This window comes from Mobula birostris, chromosome 31 (genome assembly GCF_030028105.1).
Source record: "Mobula birostris isolate sMobBir1 chromosome 31, sMobBir1.hap1, whole genome shotgun sequence".
NCBI lineage: Eukaryota > Metazoa > Chordata > Chondrichthyes > Myliobatiformes > Myliobatidae > Mobula > Mobula birostris.
The window spans coordinates 33,865,782-33,880,265 of NC_092400.1; the positions used below are offsets into that span (position 1 = coordinate 33,865,782).

The window sequence follows — 14,484 nt, forward strand, 5'->3', positions numbered from 1 at the left end:
GTACTTCAGGTACTTTTGAATGTAATGAGGACTTCTGTTTCCCTTGTCCTTTGGTAGGAAAAAAGAATCTTCAATTCCTTTCTAATCCTCAGTTAGCCAAACAACTTACTTAACAAAATATTAAAACACTTCGAAAGAAATATTCTCTTGGGTCTCATTAATCTCGTCCTTATTCTTTATCACCAATTGCACTGCCACCCATCCTCACCTCCTGCACAAGTACCTACTTCATACCTTTCTTTGCTTGCAAAATCAATTCCCAGAAGAATATTCTCCTCTGTATCCTGATGTCCATTTGTATACACAATCACCATATAACGGATTCGATCAGCTGACATGCTTTCCAGACGTACGGCCTGGGTAGAAAAAACATTTCCAGATGGTTTCACCAAGAGGTTGATTAAAGCAGCATTTACTGTATCCAATGTTCATCTGTTTTGGTCCCTCAAGCATTGTAAAATGTTGAGAAGTTATTTTAATATCACAACTGTATGGTTCACCAAGTTTAATAATATCTTCCCGAGCATTCGCATATTCTATTTGTGCCAGGAGTTACTAAATAGCACTCAGGTATAGGAAATTCAATCACAAACAAGAGAAAATCTTGTTTTTCTTGTTTGCAGATGCTGGAAATCCAGGCAACACACACAAAATGCTGGAGGAATTCAGTCAAAATGGTGACTGTACTTTTTTCCATAGATGCTGCCTGGCCTGCTGAATTCCAACAGCATTTTGGAATCAAACAAACTTTCCTAATCTGTATGGTTCATGAATTCGCTGTAAAAAGTGTCCCAAAGTGGTGGAGGCTCAACATTGGCAAAGCAAAAACGTAATGGTCCAAGAATCTAGTCCAGTGGCAGTTACAAACTAATGTTAAGAGGTTGAACAGCTCATTGGTTACTTAGAGACTTCTACTTTATTTACTTTATTTTTTTAAACAGATACCAGTACTGTGCAATCTAGGCACCCTAGATTTTTTTAATATGAAGTTTGTTTTGGATTTTTTTGTCTTCTGCTTTAGTGTCAGTAGAAAAGAGCAAATTTTAGATTTCCAAACATTCATTTTCCAAAAAATTAAATGTTACAGAAAAATATTTGCATTTTGTTAGAGGAAGTAACATGTAAGTAATAGAGCACTTTTCAATGTGGTTATTTTGTAGGCATGATTAAACAAAGATAACAAACAGGTGTTAATGATCAATGATGTAATGAGTCAAATGAACTAAACTGATCAACTGCAACAGAAATGGGTGCAGAAGGAATCAAACTGGGTGAAGGACAACAAAACTAAAAGCGTAGGTGTGGCAGTTGTGACAGTTTAACCTGCAAATCATCAATTCTTACACCAAGCCACGAGTGAGCATATCAACAAGGCATAAGGTGGTCATCCTGCATCAGCCAGGTTTCTCCCAAGAAGTTGTTTAGAGACAGACAGGAGTTTCAAGATGTGCCATGCAAGCTCTTCTGAAGAAGCACAAAGAAATGGGCAAGGTTGAGGACCAGAAATGCAGTGATCAGACACAGAAACTGAATGCAGCAAACAAGAGATGCATCAAATCGACATCCCTTCTAAATTGGAAGAAGTCCAGCACTGCTGTCAGCTCTGAACTCACAGAAACCACTGAAACTCAAGTACACCACTCTACAGTCCAGAGAAGTCTTGTCAGAAGTAGTCTTCATGGAAGAGTTGCTGACAAAAAGCCCATTCCTCCATGTGGAAACAAAGCCAGGAGATCCACCTATGTACAAAAACACAAGACTGCAATGCTGAACAATGGCAGCAAGTGCTCTGGACCGATGAGGCAGATTGTTCGTAGAAGAGCTAAGAGAACTACATGGATGAGTGTCTACAGTCAACAGTGAAGAACAGTGGAGGTTTCCTGCAGGTTTAGGGCTGCATTTCTGTAAATAAAGAGTTGGTGATCTGGTCAGAATTAATGGAATTCACAATGCTAAGAAATACAAGCAGATTCTCATCCATTATGCAATACCATCAGGGAGGTGTCTGATCAGTCCCAACTTCATTCTGCAGCAGCACAATGACACCAAGTACACGGCCAAGGACATAAAGAACCATCTTCGGTGAAAAGATCAGAGTTCTGCAACATATGGTATGGCTTCCACAGAGCCCTGATCGCAACATCATCAAGATTACATGGAGAGACAGAAGCAAATGAGACAGCCCAAGTCTGCAGAAGAATTGTGGCAAATTATCCAAGATGCTTTATAAGCTGATTTTCTTATAAAACTGCACAACAGTGTACCTAAGAGAATTGTACTTTTTACTGCTCTTTATTGTAATTTTTTGATACTTAGAAACTTTTTGTTTCATTATTTTTAAAAGCATCTTCGCTTTAGTTTTATTAACATGTGCCTAGGACAGTACATGTACATAATGAACATTGTACATAAAAAGCTATAAATGATGCTTGCTTTCATCTGCTGCACAAGAATTTCATGTCTAATCTTTCTGTTCATATTTCTAATCTTTCACTAAATAACCTTTCTTCCTTTTTTTTGCCAGATAACCTCACATTTAAGCATTTACCATACATTTGAACAATCAGTTAATCTGTCCAAAATCACCATGCAGCCTCTTTGAATCCTCCTCTCTCTCCCACTGAGCTTTGGTTGAGATATCATGTACAATTTCCTTATCTACATCATTAACATGTGCCATTTATCCCTTTGGCCCCAGTAATCAGTTAGCAGCTCTCTTACCAGCTTTATCCTGTCTTCAGGACGAAGATGGTTGATCATTACTTGAAGATGTAGCTGTAAATCTCCTGCTTCAAATAAAAAAAGCACTGAGAAATACATTTTCAGATATCTTTACTGACAATTTAAAATGGTGATACCTTTGAAAGAATAGCCACAAAAAGAAATGCCTTGATTACACCTTGAAAGTTATCAATCATGTGCAGACAACCTTTTCCCTACCAACTCTGAATTCATATACCTGCATCTCCTCCATTTCCCAAACATCCACACTTACCCCATCTTCTTGCCGCCTTAACAGTGATAGAGTTCCTCTTGTCCATAAGATAAGATACAGAAGCAGAATTAGGCCATTTGGCCCATCAAGTCTGCTCCAACATTCCATCATGGTTGATTTATTATCCTTCTCAACTCCATTCTCCTATTGCATTCTTCTATTGCTAAATAATGTTGAATTACCTTGTTATACACAGCCACTGGGAATACAGTGTTAGAAAAGTACAGCATAGGAACAGGCCATTTAAACTGCCTACTCCCATCGGCCTGCTCCAGGACCATAGCCCTCTAAACCCCTACCATCCATGTACCTATCTAAACTTCTCTTGCTCTTGAAATTGAGCTTGCATTCACCACTTGTGCTGGTAGCTCCTTCCATACTCTCATGGCCCTCTGAGTGAAGAAGTTCCCCCTCATGTTCCACTTACAGTGTTCACCCTTCACCCATGACCTCTACTTGCAGTCCCACCCAACCTCAGTGGAAAAAGCAAGTTTGTATTTACCCTATCTATACCCCTCATAATTTCGTATACCTTTATCAAATCTCCCCTCAATGTTATGTTCCAAGGAATAAAGTCCTTGGTCTGTTGTACATAAAGATGGCATTTCTTTGTAATTCTGATTTTTTAATTGACTTTCTTTTTCTTGATGACTACCATTATAAGACACTCTCTGTTACTGTATTAAATCAATGAACAATTACAAGTGTTACAAATCAGCAAAACAACCAACCCAGAACTGAGGCTGTCAATGAGAGTGTTTAAAAAGTAGAAAGATACACCAACCTCCCGATAAAATTGTGGATATTTTAAGTTAATTCTCATGTATAACTGAAATCTATCTACTGGCATCTATGAGAATTGAGAGCATAGAACTTTTCCCGATCAGAAAATTTCAAGATAAACGGAGCACATTACATCACATCAAAGTCTCATCTTTTCAAGTACATGTGCCTTGGCAGCTTTGGCCATTCCCACTCCAGAGACAGGCTTGTCGTCTTATCTGAAGCTCTTTCAACTTTCTGTGCAAGCAAGTTGACAAATGACAGAACAGTCTGCATTCTGAACAATCTTTCATGCTCATCCACAGAGCTAATTTCAGTTCCTCTATTGTCAGACCAAAATGTACCTTTGAAACAGATTTCTGAAGGGCTCTTGAGCAATTTGTAGAGTCATGGAGTACTACAGAACGGAAACTGGTCCTTTGGTCCAACTGGGCCATCTTTATCACAGCGCCCTCCCAGCTGCGTGTACTCAGCCTATAGCCCTCCAAGCCCCTCCCCTCCATGTATCTATCCAATGGTACCCACCTCGATGACTTCCTCTGGCGGTTCATTCCAGGTACTCCCTACCCTCTCTGTAAAGAAGGCAATGTCATGATAATCATTGGGAATTTTAACATAAAAGTGGATTGGGAAAACCAGGCCAATACTGTACCTCAAGAGAAAGAACTTGTAGAATGTCTAAGGGATGGTTTTTAGAACAGCTTGTTGTTGAGCCCACTAGGGGATTGGGCTGTTGTGCAATGATCTGAAGGTGATAAGAGAGCTTAAGGTTACCAACCCATAAGGTGCATCTTCTGAATCCAAAGCATCCAAGACATCGTCCACAACTTCTGAAAGGGAGCTACCACCAAACATATCTTTATCTCCCCTCCCCACTTTCCACAGAGAACACTCCCTCTGTGAATCCCTTTTCCATTCATCCCTACCCACTAACCTCCCTACCTGGCATTTATCCCTGCACGATGCCAAAGTGCTGCACCTCCCCATTCACCTCCTTCCGCACCTCCACTCAAGGCCCCAAACAGTCCTTCCAGGTGAGGCAACACTTCATGTGCAAATCTGCTGGTACCATCTACTGTGTCCGGTGCATGCAGCCTCTTCTACATTAGCGAGACCCATCACAAATTGGGGTACCGCTTTGTTGAGCATGTCCACTCCATCCGCAAAAAGTGGAACTTCCCAGTGGCCAAATTGCAATACATTGGTCCATGGCCTCCCCTTGTGCCAAGATGAGGTCACCCTCAGGGTGGAGAAGCAACACCTTATATTCTGACTGGATGACTGGATAGCCTCCAATCTGATGGCATGAATATCAATTTCTCCTTCCAATAAAAAAAATCCCCCCCCCTTCTATTCCTCACTCTGGCCTCTCACCCACCTATCTTATCCTCCTGCTCCTTCCCTTTCCCCTACAGTCCACTCGCCTCTCATATCAGATTTTACTTATCACCTTCTAGCTATCCTCCTCCTCCCCCCATCTTTTTATTCTGGCATCTTCCCCCTTCTTTTCCAGTCCTGAAGGAGTGTCTTGGCCCAAAACATCAACTATTTATTTCTTTCATTTTCAATTATGCCTGACCTGCTGAGTTCCTCCAGCATTTTGTGTGTTTCTCTGCTTCTTCCTTTCCTTTTCTCCTTTTCAGTTGCTAGGTCAATAACCAATATGCACTTCAAACCCAGTGACTCCTACAGCTAACTTAACTGCACCAGCTCTCAAACTTCCTGTAAGAGCTCCATTCCATTCTCCTGTTTTCACCAGCTCCATTATATCCATATTTGTGACCACACTGCATCCCAGATGTTTCCCTCTTCCATTCACCATTATCGAATCAGCATTCAATCATTTACACTCTCACCGACTCTCCTTCCGTAGCATAGGACTCTTCCTGCATCCTGAAGCAATTGTTTATTCCACAACTGCCTAACTCACTCATCTACCTCTACTAAAAAGCACTTCTTTTTATGCAATTGGAGGAGCTAGAGAGTGTGCAGAGTGATTCACAAGGATGTTGCCAGGACCGAAGAGCTTAAATTTGGAGAGATTAGATAGGTTGTAGGTCTGTTTTCCCTGGGATGAAGAAGACCGAGAGGTGACAAGATAGCGGCAAATACTAAAATTATAAGAACCAGGTAGATAACCATTGCCTGCTTTCCATGGTAGGGGAGTCTAAAATCTGAAGGCATAGGCTTAAGATACAAGGGGGGAGGTTTAAAGAGGATCTGACGAGTTTGTACCTGAAATGAGCTGCCAGAGATGGTTGAGGCAGAAAAAAAAACATTAAAGAAGCATCTGTACAGATACTTGAATGAGTGATGCTCAGAGGTACATGGAATTAATCCAGTCAAGTGGGATTGGTATTGACAGGCACAGTTATCAATAAAGATGCAGTACACGGAAGACCTGTTTCTATACTGTACAAATCCAAGTTATCCCCTACTGCAGGTTAATTTCACAATAGGTTAAAGGGGCATTGAAGATGTGTGAGAGAGAAAAAGTTGCAGGGGTATAGAAAGATTAGGAGAGGAGAAATGTCTAATGATAGAGCTCCCGAGAAATATTATGAGTCACCTGGCCTCCTTTCATGTGATTATAGGATATTGACTTAACAATAGGAAAAACATTGAAATCTATACATCTCCCACTGTGATGTATAAGCCATATTTCCATATTTGGAAAATCAAAGCTATTACATTTGGATCTTGCCACTGATTTCACTCATCTCCCTCACAAGTGTTTGAACCAGATGGCTTATAATATTTACATATATTCTACCTGATGCTGAGCTGAGATTCCAACTACAGATCTTTCCATTAAGATCAACTACAGCCACTTCCACTTTCTTTCCTGTTTTTCATAATCCATCCAGTGATGAATCTTCATTCTTTACCATCTTCTTTACCTTAAATGATAAATTTTCTTTACTATTAGGCATCTCTTTCAAACTTTATCCAAATGTCTACTACCTCTATCCCAACTTAACCATATAACAATTACAGCACGGAAACAGGCCATCTCGGCCCTTCTAGTCTGCGCTGAAATCTGACTCTCACTCTCATCTAGTCCCACCGACCTGCACTCGGCCCATAACCCTCCATTCCTTTCCTGTCCATATATATATATATATATATATATATATGTATATATATCGACAACATCGAACCTGCCTCAACCACTTCTGCTGAAAGCGTGTTCCACACAGCCACCACCCTCTGAGAAAAGAAGTTCCCCCTCATGTTACCCCTAAACTTTTGCCCTTTAACTCTCAACTCATGTCCTCTTGTTTGAATCTCCCCCTATCCACGTCAATTCTATCAATCCCCCTCATAATTTTAAACACCTCTATCAAGTCCCCCCTCAACATTCTACACTCCAAAGAATAAAGGACTAACTTGTTCAACCTTTCTCTGTAACTTAGGAGATGAAACCCAGGCAACATTTTAGTAGATCTCCTCTGTACTCTCTCAATTTTATTGACACCTTTCCTATAATTCAGTGACCAGAACTGTACACAATATTCCAAACTTGGCCTTACCAATGCCTTGTACAATTTCAACATTATGTCCCAACTCCTATACTCAATGCTCTGATTTATAAAGGCCAGCATACCAAAAGCTTTCTTCACCACCCTATCCACATGAGATTCCACCTTCAGGGAACTATGCACCATTATTCCTAGATCCCTCTGTACTACGGCATTCTTCAATGTCCTACCATTTACCATGTATGTCCTATTTTGATTAGTCCTAACAAAATGTAGCACCTCACATTTTTCAGCATTAAACTCCATCTGCCATCTTTCAGCCCACTCTTCTAACTGGCCTAAATCTCTCTGCAAGCTTTGAAAACCCACTTCATTATCCACAACGCCACCTATCTTAGTATCATCTGCATACTTACTAATCCAATTTACCACCCCATCATCCAGATCATTAATATATATGACAAACAACATTGGACGCAGTACAGATCCGTGAGGCACACCGCTACACATCATCCTCCAATCTGACACATAGTTATGCACCACTACTCTCTGGCGTCTCCCATCCAGCCACTGCTGAATCCATTTTATTACTTTGATATTAACACCTAACGATTGAACCTTCTGTGTGGAACCTTGTCAAAGGCCTTACTGAAGTCCATACAAACATCCACTGCTTTACCCTCGTCAACTTTCCTAGTAACCTCATCAAAAAATTCAATAAGATTTGTCAAACATGACCTTCCACGCACAAATCCGTGTTGACTGTTCCTTATCAGACCCTGTCTATCCAGATAATTATATATACCATCTGTATGAATACTTTCCATCAATTTACCCACCACTGACGTCAAACTCACAGGCCGATAATTGCTAGGTTTACTGTTAGAACCCTTTTTAGACAATGGAACCACATGAGCAATACGCCAATCCTCCGGCACCATCCCCGTTTCTAATGACATTTGAAATATTTCTGTCAGAGCCCCTGCCATTTCCACACTAACTTCCCTTAAGATCCTAGGGAATATCTTGTCCGGACCCGGAGACTTATCCACTTTTATATTCCTTAAAAGTGCCAGTACTTCCTCTTCTTTAATCGTCATACTTTCCATAACTACCCTTCTTGTTTCCTTTACTTTACACAATTCAATATCCTTCTCCTTAGTGAATACCGAAGAAAAGAAATTATTCAAAATCTCCCCCATCCCTTTTGGCTCCGCACATAGCCATCCACTCTGATTCTCTAAGGACCAATTTTATCCCTTACTATCCTTTTGCTATTAATATAACTGCAGAAACCCTTCGGATTTATTTTCACCTTACTTGCTAAAGCAGCCTCGTATCTTTTAGCTTTTCTAATTTCTTTCTTAAGATCCTTTTTACATTCTTTATATTCCTCGAGCACCTCATTAACTCCAAGCTGCCTATATTTATTGTAGATCCCTCTCTTTTTCCGAACCAAGTTTCCAATATCCCTTGAAAACCATGGCTCTCTCAAACTTGTAACCTTTCCTTTCAACCTAACAGGAACATAAAGATCCTATACCCTCAAAATTTCACCTTTAAATGACCTCCATTTCTCTATTACATCCTTCCCATAAAACAAATTGTCCCAATCCACTCCTTCTAAATCCTTTCGCATCTCCTCAAAGTTAGCCTTTCTTCAATCAAAAATCTCAACCCTGGGTCCAGTCCTATCCTTCTCCATAATTATATTGAAACTAATGGTATTGTGATCACTGGACCCGAAGTGCTCCCCAACACATACCTTCGTCACCTGCCCTATCTCATTCCCTAACAGGAGATCCAACACTGCCCCTTCTCTAGTTGTTACCTCTATGTATTGCTGTAAAAAACTATCTTGCACACATTTGACAAACTCCAAACCATCCTGCCCTTTTACAGAATGGGCTTCCCAGTCTATGTGTGGAAAATTAAAATCTCCAACAATCACAACTTTGTGCTTACTACAAATATCTGCCATCTCCTTACAAATTTGCTCCTCCAGTTCTTGGTCCCCATTAGGTGGTCTATAATACACCCCTATAAGCGTCACTACACCTTTCCTATTCCTCAATTCCACCCAAATAGCCTCCCTGGACGAGTCCACTAATCTATCCTGCCAGAGCACCGCCGTCGTATTTTCTCTGACAAGCAATGCAACACCTCCCCCTCTTGCTCCTCCTATTCTATCACATCTGAAGCAACGAAATCCTGGAATAGTTAGTTGTCAATCACACCCCTCCTGCAACCACGTTTCACTAATAGCTACAACATCATATTTCCAGGTATCAATCCATGCTCTAAACTCATCCACCTTTCTTACAATGCTCCTAGCATTAAAATAGGTGCATTTAAGAAACTCTCCACCTCTTACTCTCTGTTTATCCTTAATGGAGCAAACAACTTTCTTATCTTTTTCTTTCTTGTCCCCTACATCTTTGGTCTGAGTGCTCCTGATCTCTGTCCCCTGCCTATCCTCCCTCACACACTGTCTACCAGCTTTCTCTATTTGTGAACTAACCTCCTCTCTCCTAGTCTCTTTAATTTGATTCCCACCCCCCAACCTTTCTACAAACCCCATTTCCAGAAAAGTTGGGATATTTTCCAAAATGCAATAAAAACAAAAGTAAAATGTTAATTCACGTGAACCTTTATTTAACTGACAAAAGTACAAAGAAAAGATTTTCAATAGTTTTACTGACCAACTTAATTGTATTTTGTAAACATACACAAATTTCGAATCTGATGCCTGCAACACACTCAACAAAGGTTGGGATAGAGGCATGTTTACCATTGTGTTACATCACCATTCCTTTTAATAACACTTTTTAATCGTTTTGGAACTGAGGATACTAATTGTAGTAGATTTGCAATTGGAAATTTTGTCCATTCTTGCTTGATATAAGACTTCAGCTGCTCAACAGTCCGTGGTCTCCATTGTCTGATTCTCCTCTTCATGATGCGCCATACATTTTCAATAGGAGATAGATCTGGACTGGCAGCAGGCCAGTCAAGCACATGTACTCTGTGTCTACAAAGCCACGCTATTGTAGCCCGTGTAGAATGTGGTCTGGAATTGTCCTGCTGAAATAAGCATGACGTCCCGGGAAGAGACGTCGCCTTGATGGCAACATATGTCTCTCTAAAATCCTAATATACACTTCAGAGTCAATGGTACCTTCACATACATGCAACTCACCCATGCCGTGGGCACTGATGCACCCCCATACCATCACAGATGCTGGCTTTTGCGCCTTTCGCTGATAACAATCTGGATGGTCGTTTTCATCTTTGGCACGGAGAACTCGACGCCCATTTTTTCCGAAAACTAGCTGAAATGTAGACTCATCTGACCACAGCACACGGTTCCACAGTCTTTCAGTCCATCTGAGATGAGCTCGGGCCCAGAGAACTCGCCGGCGTTTCTGCATAGAGTTGATGCATGGCTTCCTCCTTGCGTAATACAGTTTCAAGTTGCATTTCTGGATGCAGCGACAGACTGCGTTGAGTGACAATGGCTTTCCAAAGTACTCCCCAGCCCAGGTGGCTATAATTGTCACAGTACCATGATGGTTTCTTAGGCAGTGCCGCCTGAGGGCGCGAAGATCACGTGCATTCAACAGTGGTTTCCGACCTTGCCCTTTACGCACTGAGATGTCTCTGAATTCTCTGAATCTTTTCACAATATTATATACTGTAGATGTTGAAAGACCTAAATTCTCTGCAATCTTGCGTTGAGAAATGTTCCTTTTGAACTGACAATTCTCTCACGAATTTTGGCACAAAGGGGTGAGCCACGACCCATCCTTGTTTGCAAAGACTGAGCCTTTGATGGACGCTACTTTTATACCCAGTCATGATACCTCACCTGCTACCGATTAGCCTGCTTAATGTGGGGTCTTCCAAACCAGTGTTACTTGAATATTCTGTGCACTTTTCAATCTTATTTTAACTCTGTCCCAACTTTTGTTGAGTGTGTTGCAGCCATCAAATTCTAAATTTGTGTATGTTTACAAAATACAATTAAGTTGGTCAGTAAAACTATTGAAAATCTTTTCTTTGTACTTTTGTCAGTTAAATAAAGGTTCACGTGAATTAACATATCACAGATTTTTGTTTTTATTGCATTTTGGAAAATATCCCAACTTTTCTGGAAATGGGATTTGTAGTTTAAAGTCACCTCAGTAGCCCTCACAAAACTCCCTACCAGGATATTGCTCCCCTTAGGATTCAAGTGTAACCCGTCCTTTTTGTACAGGTCACACCCGCGCCAAAAGAGGTCCCAATGATCCAAAAACTTGAATCCCTGCCCCCTGCTCCAGTCCCTCAGCCATGCATTTATCCTCCACCTCATTGCATTCTTACTCTCACTGTCGTGTAGCACAGGCAGTAATCCTGAGATTACCAACTTTGCAGTCCTTTTTCTCAACTCCCTTCCTAACTCCCTATATTCTCCTTTCAGGACCTCTCCCCTTTTCCTACCTATGTCATTGGTACCTGTATATTCCACGACCTCTGGCTCCTCTCCCTCCCACTTCAGGATATCTTGGACGCGATCAGAAACATCCCGGACCCTGGCACCAGGGAGGCAAACTACCACCCGGGTCTCCTGACTGCGTCCACAGAATCGCCTATCTGACCCCCTAACTATCGAGTCCCCTATTACTACTGTTTACTACTGCCCTCCTCTTCCTTTCCCTACCCTTCTGAGCTACATGGCCGGACTCTATGCTGGAGGCATGGCCACTGTTGCTTCCCCCAGGTAAGCTGTCCCCCCACAACAGTACTCAAACAGGAGTACTTATTGTCAAGGGGCACAGCCACCGGGGTACTCTGTAGTACCTGACACTTCCCCTTCCCCCTCTTAACCGTGACCCACTTGTCTGCCTCCCGTGGCCCCGGTGTGACCACCTGCCTGTAACTCCTCTCTATCAACTCCTCACTCTCCCTGACCAGACGAAGGTCATCGAGCTGCAGCTCCAGTTCCCTAACGCGGTCTCTTAGGAGCTGCATCTCGGCGCACCTGGCGCAGATGTGGACGTCCGGGAGGCTGGGAGACTCCACGACCTCCCACATCCAGCACTGAGAACAACAAGCTTCCCTCACACTCATACTTCCCCCCTCCTCAAATAACAACAAAAAATGAATACCAAACCTTCCTCGCCTCGCCCGTTTCCTTGCACCATTTCTGAGAAAAAGTATTGCACCAAATAAGAGTCACATATTTGTATTTGATAATTTGCAAAACATTGATGAACAGGTTAAAAAATGTTTGGTTTGTGAGCAAGCTGATTCCTTTTTACAAATTTTCAATATCATCACAATTTTGTGTCATGTCGCATAATGTGGGCGATCAGGATCTTGACCATGATTGTTCTTGCCAAACTTTTCTGCAGAAATGGTTTGTCATTGCCTTCTTCTGGGCAGAGCCTTTTTGGTGTCAGTGGTTGCATAATGACTTGTGATATGCACTCACTTCTCATATGACCATCCACCACCTGCTCCCATGGCTTTATATGGCACTGATTGGGGGTGGGGCTACACAGGTGCTACACCTGGCCCAGAGGTGACCTGCAGGTTAGCAGAGGGAAGGAGCGCCTTACATCTCCTTTGGTAGAAACATATCTCAATAAATTTTCATACAACCAGATTATAATTATCTGTACTGATCTGCTGCCTTGGGAATGTCAACATGGCTCTGGAATATAGAATTCAAATTCTTTACATTAAACCAGATTAATATCCAACTACAGGGCCAACTGTCTCACCTGGATCTAGTGCCATGGTAACATTGTTCTTGATAATATATTAGCTTTCATTTATTTAGCCAAAGTTTGTAATAATTCATACTAATACTTCTATGCTGCCAAAGTGCTTCTCCAAAAATGAATCACAACTTTATCAAGCTGAAGGAAACTAAAATTCCATTCTCCTCCCACAGATTCAGTACACTTCCTGCCTTTTTAGTCAAATGCAAATTTAGAAGTTCAGCAATCTGATCCGAAGCATTTGAAAATTAAATTAAATATCTTAACCAGATCTATACTATTTACACATCACGAAGAAAATATTTTTTCTGGCAAATCACAGTATTGGTAACTTAATAAACTAGCTGTCTTGTTTAACTAAAATAGGGCTTAGAAGAGTTAAGAGCTTGATTAACTTACCTGCATATTTATGATGATAGTGACATCGTGACACCTGTGTGCTGTTGCCCTGCTGTAAAAAAAGGGCTGCACCCTTAACTGTGAAGAAACTGTCACTGAGACTGAATAAGAAAAAGAATAAATAGATAACTGCATAAAATTTCATTACAAATTTTCACCACTCATTTCTTGAAGTTATCTAGTCCTGAAGGTGTACAGAACAAAGGGCTAGCTGCTAACTCTCAACATGCAGAAATAGATTTTGTTTGTCATCCTAAAATTGGGAGCAATAGTATTTTTTTGAATAGAGGAAGCAGCATATTGTTAATGCAGTAGTATTGTGATACATCTTACTTTTTGTAATTGGGCTATTGATGTTATTAATATTACAAAGCTACTTAAAACTGAAAACAAAATTTTGTGCCCTAGAACTCATTACTGTTCAGTAAAAAGCTAGCCTGCAATTGGGAACAAAATTGTCTAGAATAAAAAGAGTGATATAAAAAGGGTAAAGCTCTGGACTATACAAGGAGTTGCTTCCAAAGAAACTTCCAAAACTGCTGACAGCCGATTCAAAATAAAGCAATTAAAGACGAACACAAATCAAATGAAAAAGTCCAAAGAGTTACTCCGATGTTATCATCTCTGGGCTTAAAGTGCAATTACTAACACCTATCATGATCCAATACATAACTCCTTCATAACTTTTAACAGGAATAATATACAAAACTTGCTGTTGCCACAATGGTTATTGACATGCAATTTCACCTCACACTTTTCCAGAATGTATTAATCATAAACTTAATTTTATAGCTACAGACAAAAAATCCTGATATTAAACTGTTAAGCATCATTTGGAAGGGATTTTATTGGACCCATTTAAAATGTTTTTTTTTGACAGGAAACATATTTAACAAGTATGAACAACTCCTTCCAAATGGTAGCTATTTACAAACAACAGGAAAAAACCTCAACTACAGTGAAGTTTCCAAGAATATATTGCTTTGTTAAAGCCACTTGCAATTCATATATTAATGTAACTCATTACTGCATTATAATGGTAATACAGGCCCACAAT

At 40.8% G+C, this 14,484-nt stretch overlaps 2 protein-coding genes across 2 annotated transcripts in view; one reads left to right on the forward strand and one right to left on the reverse strand.

Annotated features, from left to right (window-relative positions):
- Positions 1 to 14,484, reverse strand: part of ssh1a (slingshot protein phosphatase 1a) — a 75,580-nt gene that overhangs the window by 23,778 nt on the left and 37,318 nt on the right. Inside the window, 3 exon segments of the mRNA XM_072247438.1 lie at positions 235 to 356; positions 2,722 to 2,786; positions 13,428 to 13,528. Of these exon segments, the coding sequence (XP_072103539.1) occupies positions 235 to 356; positions 2,722 to 2,786; positions 13,428 to 13,528 (288 nt within the window).
- The window catches only part of LOC140190673 (D-amino-acid oxidase-like), a 101,448-nt gene that overhangs the window by 7,389 nt on the left and 79,575 nt on the right, over positions 1 to 14,484 (forward strand). The window lies entirely within an intron of this gene.